The sequence below is a fragment of the Coffea eugenioides genome, chromosome 9 (genome assembly GCF_003713205.1).
Source record: "Coffea eugenioides isolate CCC68of chromosome 9, Ceug_1.0, whole genome shotgun sequence".
NCBI lineage: Eukaryota > Viridiplantae > Streptophyta > Magnoliopsida > Gentianales > Rubiaceae > Coffea > Coffea eugenioides.
This window is the reverse complement of record NC_040043.1, coordinates 14,834,245-14,858,346: the sequence shown is the minus strand read 5'-3', so window position 1 is coordinate 14,858,346 and position 24,102 is coordinate 14,834,245. Positions and strand designations below refer to the sequence as shown.

Genomic DNA, 24,102 nt, shown 5'->3' with positions numbered 1-24,102 from the left:
GGGTTTCATCTATCTCAATCTCCTCTGGTTGCACAATATGAGTTGGGTCAGGGTAGTATTTCTTGAGCATTGACACGTGGAAGATATCGTGTATTCGAGACAAGTTTGGCGGCAACTCGAGCCGGTATGCAACTTTCCCAACTCGTTGGAGTATCGTATAAGGTCCTACGAATCTTGGTTGAAGTTTCTTTCCTCTACCTATCGTAACACTTCGTAGTGGTGTGATTTTAAGAAAAACACGATCTCCAACTTCAAACTCCAAATCTTTTCTTCGGTTGTCCGCGTGGCTCTTTTGGCGACTTTGAGCAGTTTGGAGTCTCTGACGGATCAACTTGACTTTTTCTTGGGCATCCTCTATCTAAGAAATAACTGTTGGGTCCAAGACCTTCTTTTCTCCTACCTCATCCCAGTGTAGCGGAGATCGACACTTTCGTCCATAAAGAGCCTCATACGGTGCCATTTGAATCGACAAATGGTAGCTGTTGTTGTAGGCGAATTCCACTAATGTCATATGTTGATCCCAATTACCCCCGAAGTCCAAAACACACGTTCTTAACATATCTTCAAGTGTCTGAATCGTTCGCTCCGACTGCCCATCTGTTTGAGGGTGATAAGTGGTACTTAGGTTCAGTTTAGTTCCCAAGATCTCCTGAAACTTTTGCCAAAACGTTGACACAAAACGAGGGTCTCGGTCGAAAACTATACTTACAGAGACCCCATGTAATCTCACAATCTCCTCCATATATACCCGAGCCAACTTATCCATGGAATACTTCATATTCACAGGTACGAAGTGCGCAGATTTGATTAACTGATCAACGATCACCCAAACGACATCATGTCCCTTTTGTGTTCTAGGCAATCCAGAAACGAAGTCCATGGTAATGTTCTCCCATTTCCATTCAGGTACCTCAAGAGGTTGTAGTAATCCAGAAGGTTTTTGGTGTTCGGTCTTAACCTGCTGGCAGACTAGACAAGTTTGTACATATTGAGCAATTCCCCTCTTCATTTTATCCCACCAGTATAACCGTCGTAAGTCCTGATACATTTTAGTACTACCCGGATAGATGGTATATTTCGACCGATGAGCTTCATCCAGAATCTCTCTCCTCAAATTCTCATCCTTAGGCACTACAATGCGGTTTCTAAACCTCAAAATTTCCTTAGGACTTAGATTAAAATCAGAAATTTCTCCTTTCTTTACTTTTTGCACCCACTTCTGAACCATCGGATCTGTAGTTTGGGTCTCCTTGATTCTATCCAATAGGGCGGATGTCACCCGGATATTTCCAAAAGTGATCTTCTTACCTTTCATTTTAGGGTTCCATTCACCAATAGCTTCTAACATTTCCCACTCCTTAACTCTTAACCCAGATATTCGACCCTTCCTGCTTAAAGCATCAGTTACTACGTTAGCCTTACCCGGATGGTAGTTGATCGTGCAGTCATAATATTCTAAGAATTCCATCCAACGACGTTGTCTCATATTCAACTCCTTTTGGGAAAAGAGGTACTTAAGGCTCTTGTGATGGGAATAAACTTCAAAAGTTACCCCATACAAGTAGTGTCTCTACTTTTTCAGAGCAAAGACAACCGCGGCTAACTCCAAATCATGAGTGGGATAGTTTTGCTCGTGGGTCTTCAATTTCCTAGAGGCAAAGACTATCACGTTCTTATTTTGCATCAATACATACCCTAAGCCTTCCTTCGAAGCATTAGTGTACACAATGAAACTGTCCTTACCGTTAGGCAAGGCCAAAACAGGAGCCATAGTTAACCTTTTCTTTAACTCCTGAAAGCTCTGCTCACATTGGGCATCCCACAGAAACCGGTTACTTTTCTTTGTCAAATTGGTTAAAGGACTGGCAAGTTTTGAGAAATCCTTAATAAATCGCCGATAGTAACCTGCCAATCCTAAGAAACTTCGAATCTCAGTCGGACTCTTAGGTCTCTTCCACTCGGTCACTGCTTTTATCTTCGCCGGATCTACTGCAATCCCCTCCTTCAAAATTACATGTCCCAAGAAGGAAACCCTCTCCAGCCAAAACTCACACTTACTAAATTTGGCGTATAATTGGTGATCCCTTAAGGTTTGTAAAACTAACTTCAGGTGCTGCACATGCTCTTCCCGGGTTTTCGAATATACCAAAATATCATCGATAAACACAACGACAAATTGGTCCAGATAGAGTTTGAAAACTCGATGCATCAAGCCCATAAAAGCGGCAGGGGTATTGGTTAGTCCAAAGGGCATAATGACAAATTCGAAATGCCCATACCGAGAATTGAAGGCAATTTTAGGCACATCTTCTTTTCGGATCAATAATTGGTAGTACCCCTGTCGAAGGTCCAGTTTTGAAAAGACCACTGCACCTTGTAACTGGTCAAACAGCTCATCAATGTGAGGTAGTGTGACGGCCCCACCTCTCCCTAGGGCGTACCAAAGGGTTCGGCGGACCGCCTGCCCAACTCTCGCCAGAACTCACTCACTCGAATCACGTATACATCCATGAACCATAAATAACATCGTAGTTCATAGCTTATAATTTACATTGATGAACAAAATCAAGGTACAAAGTCTCCATATACTCAAGTTAGTTCAAAGCGTATACAATCTAAATACAAAACATTCTATTCGAGTAATAGCGCGAGTACAAGTCAAAAGTCTAAACAACTAAACTACGCTAGTCTTTACACGTCTCACGCCTCGCTCGTATCCCTGTAAGGAAAACAAAACTAACGGGGTGAGCCAAAACTCAGTGAGGTTCCAAATATCAAATTGTCCAGCAAACAAGATAATACCAATGTAATAGTGAAATAGCGAGCAAACAAGTTCAAGTAAAGAGATAATACTTCAAGTAGTCAAGAAATGTGTGGATCATGTTCACAAGTAAGGATACAGTTGCTCATGTCTCGGCTCCATCCAAGCTTGATCGAATAGTAGTTGACACTCCGTCAACTTTCAAGTGATAACTAGTCCAAAAGAAAACTCCACTTCTCGCCAGTCTCCGTCCACCAATCAACCCCCTTCTCCGGGCCCGCACGCCACATGAAACACGGGTGATAATACTCGAGTATACCGATTAGTCGAGGAGATATCACTCCACTCGACAAAACAAGAGACCCAGGGTTCGTTACCCAATCGACCAAGCCCTTGCCGGCTCGACTTAAGTAACTCGCCGCAGGGTTTCTGGAATTCGAGGAAGTGCGCGCATCATAAACAAGTATATCAAGTCAATTGCAACAATAAACAAGTATATATCACATAAGGGCAAGTGCGATAAAGTACACTCTTGCCCTAACAATTCACGTAGATAACATGTTATCATATTGGTCACGTATCAAGTTCAAGTATCAAGTTCAATTTGGTATTTGAAAGCACTCACCAAAAGATATAGTGCCTCTAGTAATCACGTCTGGGTGGTACTCCGGGTTTGGAGTCCAAATCTGGGATAAAACTTGGCTTGAGAGCTTTGAAAATCGACTAAGATTCGGAACTTAGACGTTTTGTTCAATAAAAATCAAGAAATTGAAATTCACTCGGATAGTAGTCGTGAAACACTTGCTCGCTTTTTAAACAGTAAAACTTTGTAACATTTATACTTGAAATTGTCATGCGAGTTGAAAGTACAAGAAAAACATACTTCGAGCAATCATTATTTCATTTCTCAAGGGTACAAGTTCGGCCAAGTCCTTACTTATATACCTCGGAACAAGAAGACTCAAGTACCCTAGATGGTTCAAGTAGTAATCACTCTTAACCCTTACTCAAGTTGCAAGTATAATTCTCTAGTCCTCGAGCGTAAATTTGGGCAGCATGCCCTTTGTGTTTACCTAATTTTCCAGCCATTTTGGCTTCATTATTTTTTCTCAACAACCCAAAGGTATACACACATCAATTCAAGTTCAAAAGCCGTTCCATAGGCTCAAGATCACACAAGGACAACAATAAAGCTAGGAATAAGTGCGGAAATGAAAGTAACAAAAGGCAGATTTGACCGAATTTTGCGTAACCGGCACAACCGAAGCTACGTTTATCGGATTAGTATGTAACTTATACCGTTTCGAAGCTAAGACGCAGGGATACAACTTTCATGAAGGTCACTTAGTCAAATTTCCAGGGTAACCTGGTCAAATTCCCAATTTACAGAACCAACTTCCAACTTGACGGCTAATTAACCGCACTATACTAGAATGGTCATATCTCAAGCTACCAAGATCCATTTAGGGTGTTCTTGTAGGCGTTGAAAAGCTTAGGCAGAGTACTAAAACTTTCATGTTTTGGCAAAAGGCTAAATCAGTACGGATCCTAGTGAATAAACGTGATAAACTGGGTAAACTGACCAAATGGACTACTGGGAAAAACCTTAAAATAGTGAGGGTATTTTGGTCTTTTTACAAGATACGTTGCTCCGATTGAGCTGAAATTTTGTAGGTACCTATAAAATACCATTCTCTACAACTTTCATGTTTTAGGTCAAGCCTAATTCAGCCTCTAACTATGAGTATTAAAACCAAACAGAACTGAATTAGGAAATTTCCAGAAATCTGGAATTTTTGGTCTTCAATGAAACTTTCTTAAATTCCTTGTTCCAATCACTACCAAATCCCCTTATATAATCTTATATTCAACATCTATCAACCATACAACAAGTTTAGGCAGAAATTAATCAAACCCTAACTTGCTTAAATCATCCCAAAATTCATCACAACAACTTGCATATCTTGTAATCAAGCCAAAACATGAACTAGATAGTATCTTAAACCAAAATAAAAGAATCAAAGCCATAAATCAGACTTTATACCTCAAAAAAAAGCTTGAAAGAGTGATACTCCACCTCCTTTGGAAATTTTTAGTTCCACTAGCTTCCCAACTCACAACTCACTCTTTGATCGGTTTGGTTTCCTTTCTTTCTCACTTGGTTGATCAAACTCAAGATGAAATGGTTGTTTTTCTTGTTTTTCTTGCTCTCCCTTTTCTCTCTCTCTCTCGGCTGTGATGGTGCAGAAATGAAGAGTTTTGGAGTTGGTTTTAGGGATAAATATGAGGTAAGTTCATTAGTCAACCAACCAAGGGAAGACTACCACTTGTTGCTTCAAGATTGGTTCTTAATTTTTTTCCTTTTCCTTGTTGTTTTTGGTCAAAAATTTCGGCCAGCTTGCTTAGATTTATAGCTGATGTTTGGCTCTAATATTAAAGAGATGAAGTATATAAAAAATGATGGTCAAGTGGTGGGTTCAATCGGTAGTGTACGGTACCCGTCGGTTCGCACTGTTTTTCTTAAAATCACACGTACTAGGGTTTTTACTTTCTATTCACTAATTTTTTATCATTGCCCTTACTCACATATTATTTCTCACTTAAAAGTCACTTTTAATCACCAAATTTGATCCTTGTTCCATACCGAAAATTCATCCGGCGAAAAATCGCGAAAACCCTAATTTTGCTCCAATCTTGAAACCAAAAGTGAAACCCTACTTTCTAGGTTTATTTACACTTATTGTGGAATAATTGGGTAGTAGAGCTTTAATAAATAATAATTTCCAAATAAAAAGGCATTTTTAAGATAACATGAGGGATTTTCCAATTCCATAAATTGAATTTAGGGTTTCGGTTAAAATATGAGAACTTTGAGAAAATGGTTAGTCACAAGTGAAACTAGGGTTTTAATTAAACTTTTAGGGTTTCTAGTCTTTTTAAAACAAATAAGGTTTTAAATCCAATCCAAAGAAATAACTTTAGTATCTTCTTTAAAACAAAATAATGTTTTAAAATAAAAATAAACTAAAGAAACCGTAATATCCTCTTTGAGACTAAACAAAGATGATCCTAAAAGTTGGGGTATCACAGGTAGTGGGTACTTATTCTTAACGGTTACGTTGTTCAACTCTCGGTAATCAATACACAATTTCAAGGTCCCATCCTTCTTTTTAATAAAAAGAACGGTGCTCCCCAAGGGGATCCACTCTCACAAATAAAACCCCGCTCCAAAAGGTCTTGCAACTGCAACTTCAGCTCCTTAAGTTCAGCAAGTGCCATACGGTATGGGGTCTTAGAGATAGGTGAAGTCCCTGGTAACAAGTTAATCTCAAATTCTATCTGTCTTTACGGTAGTAGATTCACTAGCTCATCGGAAAACACGTCCGAATATTCGTCCACTACGGGAACATCTTCTACGTTTAACTTATCAGTGGGAGTGTTGATGAGAAAGGCTAAGAACCCTTGAGCTCCTCTACTAAATAGTTTCCTAACCCGAATACTCGAAATCATCGCAGACGAGGCTAAACTGCCCCTCACATCTAATCTTAAGGTCGCCTCCCCCGGTATACGAAATTCCACTACTTTCCTTTTACAGTCAAGTTGGGCATCATATCTAGCTAACCAGTCCATGTCCAATATCACATTGTACCCCTTAATAGCCAAACTTATCAAATTCCCCAGTAACTTCCTCTCTCCTACCCAGATTTCACAGTTTACATACATTTTGTTAGTAACCAAACACTGGTCTCCTGTAGGCGTACTTACTTCTAATTCATAGGGCAGGTTTACAGGGGTTATATCAATACCACACATGAATTCGGGGTTAACAAAGGAATGGGTGGCACCCGAGTCTATTAAAATCCTAGCTAGACGGTGGAAGACAGGAATCGTACCTTCCATCACCTCCGCCGAATCAGGGACAGGACGTTGCTCGATAGAGTACACTCGGGCAGGCACCTTCGATTTCGTCACTTCCACCTTTGATTGCGCTGAAGTCGCCTTAGAAGATTGTGTGGTCCCTCTCGCCTCTCGGGGTTGAACTGGACAGTTGGCTATCCGGTGTTCCGCACTCCCACAGCGTAAGCACTTCTTCTCCTTTCTCCAGCAGTTATCCTCCGTGTGGTTCGGCTTCCCACAGAACCCACACGGGCCACGAGAAACAGTGGCGGAGCTCCCTTTTGAGGCACTCCTCTGTTGGCCTCGTCCCGTCTGGCCACCTCTTGGCGGAGTCCCTCTTGCCGTACTCGGAAATCGTCCTGCTCCAGCTTCCCGGCCAAATTTGGAAGGGGTACTCTTATTCCCCTGAGTAGAATTACCTCCAGAAAATTCTTGTTTTCTCACTTGAAAATTTTGAACTTGAAGCCTTGCGTTCTCGGCTCGCAAAATCTTATCCACAACATCACTGAAAGTGTTAATTTGGGTCACGGCTAAGTCGTTTTGAATTTTCACATTTAACCTCTAAATAAAACGTCGTACCCTTCTTTGTTCAGTCATAATAAGTTCAGGGACAAACTTGGCTAATCCGGTAAATTGGCTTTCGTATTTAGCCATGGATTGGGTGCTTTGGCGAAGTCGGATGAACTCGTCCTCTTTCTTTTCTTGGATCAAGGGCGGAAAGTACTTGGTGTTAAATTCTCTTACAAAGTTCACCCACGTTTTGGGTGTCTGCTCCCTCTCCCACTTGGTTCAAATAACATTCTACCAAGAGCGAGCGGTCCCTTCTAATTGAAAAATCGCAAAAGTAACCTGCCTCTCTTCGGAGTAATGTAAGGCTGCAAAGATGTCCACCATCTTCTCTAACCATCTTTCAGCCACATCGGAGTCGGGCCCTCCAAGAAACTTTGGTGGGGAGAACTTTTGGAACCTTTCAAGAGCTCGATCCTCACTTTCTACGTGATTCCCAGGGTTTTCGGGATTCCCGACAAGTGGGTTAGGGTTGTGGCCTTGTTGTTGCACCACATAGGCCAGCAAGTCGGTCATTTGCTGCATAGGGGCAGCTATCTGGACATTTGGATCTATCCTAAGTTCAGGGTTTAGTCCAGTCGAGATTTCCGCAGTGCCTCTATCAGAAGGTTGCCTACTTCCACGTCCACGGCCTCGTCCACTACGAGTGCCCTCCATAGTTCAAGTCAATCTAAGGTCGAGACACGTAATAACAATTAATGAACCATACAAACATAAGCTTATAAACATAGGCAAATAATCAAAATAATACACAAGATATATATACACATAGAACATTTACACATACAACACATAACTGTTTCAGACAGTCATACAGAAGCAGTCAGTCAAGTACATACATACAAAAGTAATCCCATGAAACAAAAAGAGTCCTCCAAAACAATATACAAAGTTAGGCTAAAACAACTAACTAAGTGCTTTTCCTAACTATTCCCCTCATGGGATCAAAAGTGGTTCAAAAGAGCCTAGCCTAGTTTCCTACAGAGGCCACAGACTCTCCCCCCTGGCTAGAACTAGGGGTACTCCCTTCGCCAGGTGTACCACTACTAGGAGCCACTACTTGCACATTGGCGCCAATCACACCTTGAATTAGCGCCTCGCACTCGTTAATAATACCTCCAGAACGGTCTCTAACCTCCCAGACGACATTTGTAGGGCGGGTGTTCACCACCTGCAACTGTTCCCTCAGAGCATTCGATCGCTCCTGCTCCATAGCTATGTCTCCTTGGAGCTCTCCAATCCGGTTAGCCTGCATCCTTAGGACGCCCCTCAGTCTAAGCGCCTCAGTGTGATCCCTCGCGACGGCACTCCTAAGTCTCCTCCTCTCGTCTAGCACCGCCAAGACTACATGGTCAACATAAGAGTAATACTGGCAACGCCTGCAGCGGCGGGTCCGACTGGCAGTGTACCAAAACTGGATCGGACCTTCCAGCCTCTCCTAATAATCAATAACTCGTGACCGCCTCTGAGGTGGCTCACCTCCACCCTGTCCGCTCATACCGGCCATAACCTATAAAGATAACAAAAGGGTTCTTATTTTCGACAACGTAAGCATAATTGCACCTAACAGTACCTTAACACTTGCTTCACAGGTCCTGAGGAACAAAATTTCAAACTTGCATAGGTCATTTCTAACCTAGGCTCTGATACCACCTGTGACAGCACCGCCTTCCCCTAAGGCGTACCAAAGGGGTTCGCGGACTGTCTACCCAACTCTTGCTAGGACTACTAGAACGGTTGTATACAACTACAACGTTCCGGAATATTTTAGCGCGCTCAATGAATCAAAATCACGAAACGAAAATGGAAAAAACGGAGCCGTACATGAATAGTGTCGTACCAGTTCGAAACCTATATAAGTGCAATAACTTTATATACTCCAAGAAAGGGACATTTCCAAACCAAAATAACACATGAATATTACAAAACACTTTTATATACGCATAGTTACAAATTTATATTTCAAAAGAAATGTTGGATCCAAGTACATGTATGGATTTTCCAACTATCGAGGAGCTATACAAAAGAATATTAAAACTCACTCAACTCGGCTTCAAAACATCATAGTTCCCAAAAGGTTATTCCCTGTAAGGAAAACAAAGTAACGAGGGTGAGCTTACGTTCGTGAGGTACCAACAAGATATACCAGTAAACACATTTTATCACATAGTGACCCCAAAACTCAAAAACACAACAAGTCAATATAAAAGGATATGATTGGCTCTTAAGAGCCACTTTCCCTTGCCGCACTTGATCTCCAACCCGTTGACACTCCGTCAACCTTTAAAGAGAAGAACATCCTGTAGGTCCCCACTTTACTCCATATCCCTTCCACCGGTCAACCTCTTACCGGACCCGAACACCTCATAGTAACAGAGAAGGTAATATTCGAGTATACCATAAGGTCGAGAAGTTAACACTCCACTAGACTGCAGTGAACCCAAGATCCCTTATCGATTCGCCCAAGTCCTTGCCGGCTCGATTCGATTAATGATCAATGGGGTATGAGCTCAAATAGCACAGTTAAGTTGTCGGGCAAAGCCCTCAGCCATGTCAAATCACACATGTAGACAATTTCACATTTGACGATAACAGTAATACAGATAAGAGATCGAGAGCGATAAAGTACACTCTCGTCTCATTCAAGCCATTCAAGTTCACATAACAAATATACACAATCATTTAAGCATTAGATCATATAATGGTACACTCACCAAGGTAAGTAAGCAAATTCACAAGTTAGCTTTAGGCGTAGGCGTCGGATCACCGGCACGAACTATACAACAAGAATATCACAATTAAGACTCGAACACGAGTCAAAGCAATTCCACACACTACCAAAAATATGGCCCAATAGAATGTATAAGTGCATAACCAAGCTAGGGAGAGTCCGGAAATGAAGTTTATGCCCTAAAACCAAAAGATAGTTTTGATGTCATTTAGCGGAACGGGCACAACTGGAGCTACACTTATCGGATTGGGGTGCAATTTATACCGTTTCGAAGCTAAGATAGAGAGCTACAACTTTGATGATGGTTACTCAGTCCAGTTTACAATGTATCTAGGTCAAATTTATTAAAATAACCCCAGATTTTCCAGTTCGAAGTATACTGTGAAATTCAACTACCAGTCTTGAGTCTTGATTCATTCAATCATATCTCAGCACATACAACTCCAATTCAAGTGATTCCAAAGCCATCTGAAAGCTAAGATACAAGGCTATAATTCTTAAGTAAACCTCAACAGCCAAGTCAGTAGTATTCCCGGTCAAACTAACCAATTACAGAAGCTGATTATCAATTTCGAACAGAAACAGGGCAGTAGGGGTATTTCGGTCTTTTCATAGGCTATGTTGCTCCGATTGAGCTGAAATTTTGCAGCCAACTATAAAACATCATTCTCTATAACTTTCATGTTTTATACTAAGGCCAATTCGACCTCTAACTAGGAGAAACAGTACCCGGCAGAATGGAAATACTTGAAACCCTAAACCGAAATTTCCACACCAAACCAGAATTTTTTTGCAACCAATCGTATCCAACATATACTAGCTTCATTTTACACTATAATAAACCCTCAATCCATGACTAAACCATGATTAGTATATAAAATAGGAAAAAATCAAAATCAAAAATCAAAATCCATCAAAGCTTCATTTCCAACCATAAACACACCATAAATCATCTTATTTAGCCACCAATGCCACTAATTTACCACTAGTAAGAACAAAGAGAGGATTTCTTCACAACTCACCTTACACTTAAGAAAGATAGCAACTTAGCACTTCCTCTTGCCAAATCACTCCACCAACTACTTCAATACCTCTTAGCAAAGGGATTTTATGGAGAGTTTTGGAGTATAAACGGTTAAGTTGTGAGATTGAGCAAGATTAAGAAGAAGGAAATTGAAGATTTTTTTCTCTTTCTTTGCTCAAGAAGTTCGGCCAAGGGGAAGGGAAAATGAAGATGTTTTTAGTCAATTTTTGGTTAAATGGTAAAAGTAAGAAAGTTGGTCAAACCATCCTCAAGTCACAAGGTGACACTTTTCACCCCTTTTTGTTTGAGCTTATCCTTTTGTCTTCCAAGATTAATCCCTCTATGCATCCTCTAATTGGCTCATCATACCATGTAATATAATCTCTGTATATATAACTTAATCTAATTGGTCGCATTTATCGTACTTAACGCACTAGCGGATCCCACAATCGGTATACACTCTTAATGTCTCAAAACTAATTAATACTAGAAAACTAATTTTAGAACTATATTTACTCATAAAAATTATCTAGAAAATTTTTCTAATAAAGAAAATATAGAAAAGGCATGCAATTAAATAAAATAGAGTCTAGAAAATAAGAAAATCCATGGGTTCTCACAAAATGCCTCCATAGAATACTTCCAGTAAATGAGGTAATTAGAAGTAGAATAGGAAAAGGAAATGATAAGTGCTTGTGTTGTGGAGAAGGAGTAGAGACTATTGAACACATGTTAGTCTTCTGCACATATGCGAAATAGATATGGAAAGCTACTCCAATAAGAAAGGATGGAAATAATGAGTTCAGAAATAGCTTTTGGTTATGATGAAACAGTGTCTTGGATACTAAGGAAAGGCATGAAGGGAAGGAACATATTATAGTAACAATAAACATAATGTGGCAAATTTGGAAGTCCAAGAACTAAATCCAATTCAGTGGTGAAAGGAAATGTCCTGGACTAACAATCAACAAAGCTAAATGTGAATGGATAGAACATCAAAAAACACAACTAGAGGGGGAAGGTGAGATCTTTGTAAGTGTCATTTTTCCTTTATTAGAAGGAAAAGCAACCATGTCAGTCACTTGTTGGTTAAGTATGCCTTAAGCTTGGCTAGTGAAATTATGTGGAAGAATTCCTTCCCTCTCTGGTTAACCAAATTAGCTAGAGAAGATGTAAGAGTTGCTCCAAATTTGTAATAGCTTTTTAAAAGTATGTATGTACGTATGTATATATGTATGCATGTGTGTGTGCGTGTGTGTGTCATATATATATAGACACATACACACAAGTGTTATTGTTTTGGCAAAAAAATTTATTTCTCTTTGATATTGATTGGCTACTTATTCCATATGACCATTGAATCCTGACTAAATTACACATTCTAGAGTAGTAAATAATAGATCATAATTTTTGGAATAATTTTATTCAAAGCATATAGTATATTTATTTTCATCTTTAACAATCTTGGCATCGGATAATGACATGTTTTAACAATGAAACTTCTATGCCTCTCTTACTTAGTTACATGATTTAGGACTTGTAAGATAAAGATTTTTTGCGATAACAAATTCATCTAAATAATTGTCCCAAAAAAATGTTTGGTCTCTAGAAAAAATTGAATACAGAAATCTACAAATCCATTTGAGTCTTATCCTTTTACTTGATTGAGTTTCATGATATAATAAATTGTGTTTATTGCTCATTAATTTTTAGGGATGGAAGAATGTAAGAGTTTCATACTTCATTTACAGGGACGGAGGGTAATGGGATAAGACTTCAATATTTGCGTTCACTTGTACCAATAGGATCAATCACAAACAAATTATCATACTTCAATTTCATCTTAACTTTATTCATAGAACTTTTTTGTGTCTCTAAAAGGAAGACTAAGTTTGGAGAGGAGTTTGTCAACCTCCTCAAGTTTAAGACTTGTCAAGGGGCTCCTACTACTTTAATAGTTACACACCAAAGCTTTCATTGGTGATTGGGAGCCCACTAAGGTTGGACTCCACCACCTTGATTAGATTTATCTCATCTGGTTCATTCCATCCCATAAATCTTTCTCATTTTCACTCTATTTTGTTTTAGAATCCCTCTTCTTCCCCTCTTCCCCATTAACTCCTTCTTTTTCTTGCTTTTCTTGATCTAGATTCTCTTTTCTAATTTTCTCTCCTTTAGTTTCTATATCTTTGTCCTTCTTCCCCAGATTTTCACTTATCTGTTTTCCATTCATCCCTTCTTTGATGCATGCTTCTCTCTTATTTCTATTGTTATTGGCTTCCATCATATTTTTGCCAAATCTGTCTATGTCATTCTCTGTATTCCTTCATGTCAGATGGCTTGTAAACATGGATGTTAAATTTGATTATTGTATGTTTGTTTGTGATTTCTGTCTCTAACTTACCCGGTCCACCAAAATATAACTTGGCGACAAAGAATAAGTGTAAAGGTTACTTAAAAAGATTTGAGATATTAGAAGTACTTGAGATATAGCAAATTGTTTAAATTATTTCGAGCAAATTATTTAAATTATTTCATTCTCAATCTTAGTATAACCTTAGATTTCATAGAATGTTAACAACACTATTAGAATTGTGTAATTTTTTGTACACATGTTGAACTGTATATGAGAGAGAAACCTACTCCATAACATTTGAAGTTATGCTAGGACTTATAAAAGTCCAGATCAAGTACCCATAATTTTGGATAAATCATTTCTTATCTTCACAAGTTGGATCGTGATCCTTAAATTGCAATCAATTTGGAGTCATTTAAAAAAAAGTCATTGAACAAATTTTCAATGATCTTTAAAAAATCATTTAGCAATACATCAAAAACAACTAAATTGCTTATGCATCCTAAGCATTGACATTGAGATGATGAGCCAATAAAAATCTGAATTTAGAAGAATTCAAGTTTATTTCCGATCCAATTGCTAATATTAGGAAAAATTGAGAAAATTTCCAAATTATATAAGCCGAGACATTTACTAGGTTTGACATAATCACAAGTAATATTTGTCTAGTAATCAAGGTATCTATTAGGTTTAATGTCATTTTTCTGTATAAGATTGGCCTACAATCATTACGGATCAAACAAGCACTTAAAATAACAAGACAAATTTCTGATATGATGGTTACAGTGCATTTGGCTGGTTTTGTTCTAGGTAGAAAATAGCAAAGTGTTGGAAGTCCACCATTTCACCATGTAGGTTGTCTGAATTGGTGCCATTCTAGATCGGCAATGAAGTCTTGGCTATGAATATTTTTATGCAACTATCATTCCAATATTTTTATCTATAATTAGATACTTTGGTATGTATGGGGTTTGGTGGTTGGAGATGGTTGGGATTCATGATGGGTTTGAAAAGGTTGTTGAGATGCCTAGACTAGCTAAACTTAACTAAAACAATGATCCGATATCTTCCTTTCACTGCAGGAGATATGAAAAAGATTAATTGTGAGGGAATTAAAAAAAAAAAAAAAGAGAAGAAAAATATCATAATAGGCTGTCATCCATGTAGTTATATGTTTGAGATTTTGCTTAATGGTTGGGTTATTTGCGTACAAATAGTTGTTAAATATTTTATATATTTAGTTTGGTTAGCGAAAATTGAAAAGTTGATAATAGTGAAAGCTAACCAGAAAAATATCTCTTCGATTTTTACTATTAACACTTGACACTTATTTAGAATAGTTACTAGAGCAATAATAAGCTTTGAATTGAGCCATTTTGTGTTTAAGGGGTTTTATTCTCATGTTTGAGAAGACAAGCACTGATTAAGTGTAGGGAAGTTTAATAGGGCGTAGATTGTAGAGTTTTTATGTGTAATTGTGATTAATTATTTATTCTCTATGTATTTAAATTGGATGAAAAACTAATCATTTGATATTATATTGGTGTTACAAGGAGTAAAAATGAGGAATTGAGGGAATTGGGTAAAAAATGTGTAGAGAATTCAAAATTTGAGAGCTGATTGGAGAAATTTAAGAAAATTGCAATAATGACTGACGCTAGTCATCAGGCCAAATATCGTCAAATCTTTTACATTGCGGTTGCAGGCCAATGATCGATGCCAATCATTGGACCAATCATCTCGTCGGTTATTGTTGTATTTGTGTTACGTGCAATTTTCTTGAGCTTCACGAAATTTATTCCAAGAAGGATTCAATTATAACCTTTGACAACTATAAATGGAAAATATTTAGGACGTTTTAGAGGGAGAAAAACATTAATTTAGCTTAGTTTAACAAATCATTTTCAAAGCTTTTCTTGGAAAATCAAAAGCAAATGTTCATGAGCGAAATCACGAAGTGCAAAGGAGAAGTTGGAGCAAAATACTGAGAAGTTTCCTTTTCTCTATTTTCCCTTGTATTACTTCTCGGAATTGTGTTTTTAAATCTTTCATCATGTTGAACGAAATTACTTCTAGTGTTAGGGTTTTATGAAGGAGAATTGATTATTTCTTCCGATTAAGGTCTTATCAGTTACTATGATTTATTTATTTTGTTCTTTATTACATGTTTATGCTTGATCACCAGGAGTATGATTTTTGAGCTTGTATTGAATTGAGAAAGAAGATACAACCATGCACTAGATAGATAAATGTACTTAGTCTAATCGCGAGAATAGATTAGAATTTGTATGATGACTTATATCACCTAAGTTCTTAATAGGTTTTATTAAACTTTTGTGATCTTGAGAAAGACACAAGATTTAATAAGGCATACTTTAAATGCATTAAGAGATAATCTAAAATACAATTATATGAAATGTTCATAACTCGGTAAGAAAATAATTGAAAATTTTATTTAACTACTAGATCTTCATCAACAATTCAAAATTTTTGTGGTTTGATTCTTTTGTATCAAAATAATTAAAGTACAGATTTAACTCGTTTCTGTGAGTACGACCCCTGAAACTTTTCAGATAATTTTATGTTGATCTTGATCCCTAACTTTTGATGTTTGTAAAACAATAGATGATACTAATATCTTTTCAAGAAATCCTTTTAGCCTTGAAGTAATTTGATTCAAAGACGAGCATTTGAAAGAAGATAAAAGAAGATAAAAGCTGTCGGACGCAAGTATCGGACGTCCTATAGAATCTTTCAAAATCTTTGTCTGCTATCGAACGGAAGTACTGGATGTCTAATAGGATCCTTAAAAATCGACGAAAACTGTCGGACGCTCACAAAGACGATACCGGACGTCCGATAGAATTGAAATAATCTTTCAAACTCTCTGTCTGCTAACGGACGCAAGCATCGGACGTCCGATAGAATTCTTCAAACTCTTTGTCTGCTATCGAATGAAAGTACCAGACGTTCAATAGGATTTTTCAAACTCTCTATTTGCTATTGGATGCAAACAACAGTAGCACCGGACATCCGATGCTCCCAACGGCTGGTTGACTGTTCAACTATTTTCTATCCGTTGGAAGCATTAATGAAGCACTTTCTTGATCTTGTATAAATAGTGCATGGTCAGAAACTTTAAGTAACTGTTGCACATTGAAGATACAAAAGATATAGAGTAGTTTTAGTGAGAAAACACTCTCCAAGAAAGATTTATAGTCTTGGTGGTGTGAAGTTCATTGGAAGCTTTTCATTTGTGAGTAAATACTTCAATAGTGTAGCTCTGTGAGGGTTGTCTTGAGGGATAGTTAAACTTCCTAACTTGATCGAGTGGACCTTAGGGCAAGGAGGAAGTGAGCCTTCCTTTATACACAAGATTGGTTGTATTTCATCAATTTGAAGAAAACTTGTTCTATAAATGGATCTACAAGCTTAAGAGGAGTTCGGTAGTCAATTGGTTTGCAATTCTTCCCTTCTTATTTACTTATTATTATCTTATGATCTTTAAATTGCTTATGTCTTCTACTTCTCTAAAGTGATTTTATTCATTGATTGATTCATTCATTGTGTAATCACTTAGAAAAAAGAGTAAATTTCATATTGAGCAAAAGAGTGCCCATAACTTGATTAGATTTTAATCAATCTAATTTACCCCCTCTCAGGTTGTTTTCGATCCTTATAATTGGTATCAGAGTTTGGTCTCCTAGAGATTAAACTCAAGCAGGTTAGGAGTAAAAATGACAACTAACAATGCTTTTTTTTAAGGACAATCTGTGATTAGACTTCCTATATTTAATGGATCAAATTATGTGAGTTGGAAAGAAAGAACGATTATCTTCTTGCAATCGATTGATATTGAATTGTGATTTATTGTTAGTGAAGGTCCATATGTTGCATCTATAGTAGATGAAAACACTCATGAATTTAGACCAAAAATAAGAAATGAATTGACTACAGACAATAGAAAGTATCTCACATTAAATGCAAAAGTTATGAATGTATTATATAATGCTTTAGACTCAAATGAATCTATTAGAGTCAAGGGTTATAAGTCAACTAAAGAAATTTGGGATAAATTGAGAGAAATTCATGAACACAGTGAGAATGTTACAGAATAGAAAAAATCTATCTTGATTACTAAATATGAGTCATTTAAGATGAAACGTCATAAAGATATTGATAAAATGTATTGTAGATTCAATCATCTTATTAAGGATTTAGAGATTTTGGAAAGGAAATACTCCTTAGGAGAGAAAAATAGAAAAATTTTGAATGCCTTGTCTAAAGATTGGGAGAGTAAAGTGACTGCTATTGAAGAGGCAAAAAATTTAAAATTCAATGCCTATTGAATCTCTTATAAACTATCTAACATCTTATGAGTTGAAGCTAAAACCAAGGCACAAGAAGAAAAAGATGCAAAAGCAAAAAGGAGCATCACTCTAAAAGTATCTCAAGATAATGATGACTCTGTTTCACTGGATGATGAAGATGTGGATGACAATAAACTAGCTCTTATCACAAAAAATTTCAAGAGAATCTTCAACAAAAGGAGATTCAAAAATGGAGGATTTAGTAATTCGAATTCCAATCAATTTAACAATACAAGAAAACAAGAGGCCAACAAAAAATAAGGTGACAAATACTATGAATGCGGCCAACTTGGACATTACATTAGTGAGTGTCCAATGAAGAAGAAAAAAATAGGGAGAGCCAAAAGAAAATCAAAATTCAACAACTTTCAATTCATATGGAATGAGTGCAACTCCGATGGTGAAATTGAAGAGGAAGAAGAATTTGTTCAATTGACTTTTATGACCATTGGAGATGATGAGGTAACAACATGTAACTCTCAACTTGATAGTGATGATGAAATTGATGATGATTTTAAATCTTTCATTGAAAAATTGCATGATAGTTTGAAAGAATTTTATGCTAAAAACAAGAAATTAAAACACAAGATTAGTTTTCTTCTTTAGAACAATACATTTCTTTTTCAAGAAAATAAAATATTGAAAACTGAAAATGATTACTTGAAAGAAAGTGAGATTGATCTACAAAATGAATTTGATAGAAAAACAAGACTTTGTGAAATGTTCAAAAAGGAATAAAGTGATTTGAAAAGAAGAATGGATTATTTAAATGAATTGCTTCAACATAAAAAACAAGATTGTTCTCAAGGGAATGAATCAAAGACAAATCTTGGCACTCATGAGAAGAAGTTAAATTCTAGTACAAATGATTTTGTTGTCTATAAGAGAAGACAAGTAAAATTTATTAAACATGTTTATGCAAATAACTCTTTGGTTATGTGTAATTTTTGTTGTCAAAAAGATCATATGAAAAGTGATTGTTATATGAGAAAGAACATGAGAAGAGGCATAAAATACATGTTGATAGTTAGAAATGATGCTAACTCTCAAAAACCCAAATCTCTTGATTGAGAATGGTTTTAAAAAATTGATAGTTTTTTGGTTGAAAATGTTTTTAAAAGGGGCATTGTGAATACCACTCTTTTCACTAAACAAAGTTCAAATGATTTTCTTTTTGTACAAATATATGTAGATGATATTATCTTTGGTACTTCTAATAAGTGTTTGTGCAATGATTTTTTCACTATTTTACAAAATGAGTTTGAGATGAGTATGATGGGAGAGTTAAATTTCTTCTTTAGGCTCCAAGTGGTTCAAACCCAAGAAGGTACGAAAATTGATGAGAAGAAATATAGAGGTATGATTGTTAGAAATATTTTGTAAAATTTTTGATATTTCTAATGTTTTGAACTAAGTTTCCTTTGATGATTTTTGAATGACTAATAAATGTTGGTTGATATGAATGTTGGTCTCATTAATGTTCATTGTTATTTTTGGTATCTTTTGATGTTATTCTTCTGTTATTGGCTGATGATGGTTGCCACTACTGTTATTTTTTTATGGTAATTACTCTCTACTTTTATGATGACAAAAAGGGGGAGAAATTACAAAATGAATGCTGGTTTAGGTTGCTATGAGTAAGGGGGAGTTCATTTGATGATATTATATAAATTGAGATAATTCTTTAAACTCTCTGTCTGCTATCGGATACAAGCATCGGACGTTCGATAGGATCTTTCAAACTCTCTATCTGCTATCAAACAACGGTAGCACCGGATGTCCGATACTTCCAACGGCTAGTTGACTGTTCAGCTACTTTCTATCCCTTGGAAGCATTAATGAAGCACTTTTTTGGTCTTATATAAATAGTGCATAATCAGAAACTTCAAGCAACTTTTGCACACTGAAGATACAAAAAATATAGAGTAGTTTTAGTGAGAAAACACTCTCCAAAGAAGATTTGTAGCCTTGGTGGTGTGAAATTCATTGTAAGTTTTTCATTTGTGAGTAAATACTTCAATAGTGTAGTTCTGTGAGAGTTGTCCTGAGGGATAGTAAAACTTCCTAATTTGACCGAGTGGAGCTTGGGGTAAGAAGGAAGTGAGCCTTCCTTTGTATACAAAATTGGTTGTATTTAATCAATTTGAAGAAACTTGTTCTATAAATTGATCTATAACCTCAAGAGGAGTTTGGTAGTCAATTGGTTTGCAATTCTTCCCTTCTTATTTACTTATTATTATCTTGTGAACTTTAAATTGCTTAAATCTTCTACTTCTTTAAAGTGATTTTATTCATTGATTGATTGATTCATTGTGTGATCGCTTAAAAAAGAGGATAAATTTCATATTGAGCAAAAAAGTGCCCATAACTTGATTAGTTTTAATCAACCTAATTCACTCCCTCTTAGGTTGTATTCGATCCTTACATTTTATACTACGATCGACCCATTGTGCTTGTAGAAATTCGTCAATCACAAATTTTAATTACTATTTCAATCTCGTGTCCAGATTTCCTAGTTAAAACGGTTCAACTGCTAAGGGTGCAAATATACTTTAGAAACCTAGTTGGATTTCTGAACATTCCAAACTTTTAATGGATAGTGCCATCTTAAAATTGGAAGTCATTAAAATTTTTTGATAACACCACCTCAATTTGCGCCCACTAACATGCATTATTTATGCAACTAGTTGGAAATTTTGTATATCCATACAACAAAATTGTATAATTTATGAGTAAAATTTTTATACAATATCAGTGCACAATTGTTTTTGAACTAGTAAGTATAGATCATGTCACACAATATGAATTTAAATTCAAAATTCAAATCATGCACATGTACCATATACCCATAATTATTAATATAAAAAACAATCGCTACACTGTTAATACATAAAAAGTTAAAAACTTAGACTCCATATGTACATAAAAAGTTAAAGAGTAAATGGGAATAAATGTCACCAAACTATTACTATTTATATGTTTATGTTACTAAATGTTTTTGGTCAAAAGTGTCACTGATCTCTTAAATTCTACTCTTTTTTATCATTCCATCTAATTTTGATGTTAAGGTAGACAGAAAATCTACATGCGACGTGCATGCATAAGGTTCTTAAGGGCAAAGTTGTCTATACAAGTCCATAGCTCCTCGATGACAAAACAATGGTGAGTCTTTGACTTTTAAGTTCACAAACTGTAGCAAAAAATTTCTCCCTTTTATCGAACTACCAAATTGTTGGGTTTAGAATGCAAGATCAAAGGCGAAGTTGAGCGAGCAAGCAAGCAAATCAGCAATTATTTGATAGCAATGCAGTGGATTAAGCAAAACAGGGATGATGTCGTCGATCCGTACCTTCTATGTGGTAAGAAATAGAAAACCCACTTAATTTTAATTTACATGTATCTTGAAGATGTGTAATATTTAAAGCTACAAGTATAAAGTGAAACAATTTAAAGTATTTGAACAGCAATTATTGGGTTTAGGAGTATTGTTATTTGTCTATGGTAGGGATGAAAAGGATAGGAGAAAATGTCATCCTGTTTTTGTCATCCGAATGAGTAATAAAGGATTCTATAATAGCTTAATTTTTTGATAAATTGTGTGCAAAAAATTCAATTTTTTTTGGATATGTGTTTGACTGGGGCTATTGCATAAAGAGAATTTGTTTTTAAATTTTAAAAAACTTTGTGTGAACTTCAATAATGTAATTTAATTTCTGTCATTTTCAATTGGTACAATGCCCGAGAGTTCTTTATTTTTAATTAAACTACACCATAACAGTAGGATTTAAGGAGACAAATACAAAAGTTAAATTAGAGGTGAGATTGATTATTTTGATATTTGTGATGCCGAGTCAATGTTAGTGCATGAAATAAATCGAATGGTAGAGAGCTATGGGCACTCCGACATCATGTTGTATTACTATATTGATCCCAGAAATGATTTGACCCATAGTCTAATGGAACTTCAAACTGAAAAAAACATTAAAGAATTCTATAGGTGGACGTATAAGTTGATGGAAGTATATTGTGACCAAATGACACTTGAAGAAATATGCATGCTTCAGGCAAAAAAAAGGCAGAGGAGATCAAGGATGATATTCCAATAGTTACAATAAAACAAAAGATGTCCCATCTTATTAGAGAAAGAGGCAATAGACAGGATGCTTTTAGCACTACATTTTGTGCTGAACCAATTGCTGCTTTGGGATGGAAACAGGATTGTATTGATGGAGGTGATAGTCATTCACAAAATATCTAGTGTAAAGGTAATGGCGAAGCGGAAAAATAGCAAAAAAATCACAATATTGATGATCCATGCTCTGATCATCATAGGAATTTTGATGCCTATTCAGAGTATTGTAGAGATGAGAGCATGATGCAACATGAGTCTTAACCCAATTCGGAGACCCAAACTGAAAATAGTAAAAATTTGTACATCAACTTCGAGCCGAGGAAGTGCATGCTAAAGGAAAATATGGAAACGTCTGAATAGGAGAAGCTGAACTTTTTTTGTCATTCAAAGGAAAATAGTAGAAGAACGTCTTACAAAATCAGCCTACGGGTGGAGTTGAAAATGAAGGTTTTCAAAAAAATTTACCTTATAGCATGTAGCCCACATAACAGTTTTTTTAGGAGTAAAAGAACAAATTCCTGATCCATATTCACTTTAAAAAAGGAGGGATATGAGATGTCATATTTCATTTTTTTCAAAAAAAAAAACAAAAAAAGCTTTAAACTATTTATCAAAAACATTAAATAATGACATGAAGACCTTCTTATATATAAAAATATATATATATTTTTATGTAGACCACATGGTGATTTTGCAAAAAAGTGATAAAACCAATAGGAACTTTTTTATTAATTTTTTTTTAAAAAAAATTGAAATTAACACAAAAATTGAATGGATAAAAAATTCATTGAACAAAAAATTTCAACGATTTTCCCTTTAGTACTCAAATTAGAGACCAGTTAATGCACATAGTTCTTTTTTTTTTTTTTTGTTTAATAAGTAGACAACCTAATTACAATAAGAAGACTTACCTGGTAAACCTTAACCCGAAGATGGAAAGGAGTCACAGTGACCATATGCACGCACCCGGAGTATAGACTGAGTTAAAGCAAACCATATGATACCACCACTAATATAATAACTTTAATGACTTCCTACCTCCTGAGATTAATTGTTGTTTTGAACCACCAAAGAAAAGCTGGTGGTGGTTTAGATCCATAGGCTCGTACACAGCGAATAATGCATGCATTCCACTCGGTGCGCAGTTGCCAATTCGGTTTTACGCCAAAGATTCGGAGTTAAATAAAACAAAGAAAAGTTCTTACACTGCAATTCCCGGGACTCTCATAGATCACGAGTTGCAACAGATTTACACCAACTCAATATATATTTTCCATAGAGTTGACAGAAGCGCAAGAAACAAATAGTCTATTGAATTCGGAGGTAAAACGAATCATATTAAACGCATACTTGAATCAGAGAAAGATGGATTATGCAGTAGTTTCACATCCGCACATTGCTCAATTGATCCGTATGATAATATATCAACCTGAAAAAATTGGATGACAAAACTGAAGAACAAATAAACGAAAAAATAAAAAGGTAAAAACTCAGCAGCCCCATACTAAAACAACAAAATCATGGGGCAAAATGAACTGCACATATCTGATTCCTTTTCAGCTGTTTTAGGATTTCTATAGACAATGGTTTAGCAAATGGTACACATGATTTCTAAAAAACAACAGTTAAAAAAGATCCTCTCCTCTCCTGCACATTCGAATTTGCATAAGGAGTGATACATTGAAAGAGCAAACGAACTCCTGCAAGTCCAAAGTTACAAGAAAGTGAGATGGCTATTTTGATGTCTTCAGTTTCTCACTCTAAAACAGACGGAACGCATAGTACTAGTTGAGTCAGCATCAGAATATTTCATGCAGTGCACATGTTATCAAAGTTTCTACATCACATAAGCTGATTTCCACACACAAACTAAATTTCACGTCAGTGCAAAATACAAGCAAGCAGTGCATGAGAATCTTTTTCAATTGCTTGATATGATAAAGATGCTTTCAGAACAACTGTTACACGTGTTCTTTGTTCCCTTATTCAAGAGGCACACAATCATCTTGACTAAAACATTGTCATAGCTAGTTAATAACCAACTGTAAATTTCTTATACAACCCATACCATTGAATCCTGAAACGACAAAAAGGGGATGGGAGCCTAGAAATTTGCAAAAGATAGCAGGTTATACAATTTAACAAGAATTACTCATCTTATTGAAGGTTCACCTAAGTCACTAAACAAGCACCCCCAATCAGAAACTCATTGTCATGAGGATGGCAAATGGTTGTATTTCGTTATCACCCCTCAAATCATCCAG

The 24,102-nt window shown here is 36.2% G+C and overlaps 2 protein-coding genes across 2 annotated transcripts in view; both read right to left on the bottom strand.

Moving 5' to 3' along the window:
* Positions 1-1,570: 1,570 nt before the first annotated feature.
* Positions 1,571-2,218, bottom strand: LOC113782281 (uncharacterized mitochondrial protein AtMg00860-like). The gene has a single exon (XM_027328176.1). The coding sequence runs from the start codon at positions 2,216-2,218 to the stop codon at positions 1,571-1,573; it is 648 nt and encodes a 215-aa protein (XP_027183977.1).
* Positions 2,219-23,162: 20,944 nt separating this feature from the next.
* LOC113782987 (vacuolar protein sorting-associated protein 54, chloroplastic-like) overlaps positions 23,163-24,102 on the bottom strand; it is a 28,124-nt gene continuing 27,184 nt past the window's right edge. Inside the window, exon 19 of the mRNA XM_027328978.1 lies at positions 23,163-23,538. The gene's annotated coding sequence lies outside the window, so the exon portion shown is untranslated. The remainder of the gene's footprint in view (positions 23,539-24,102) is intronic.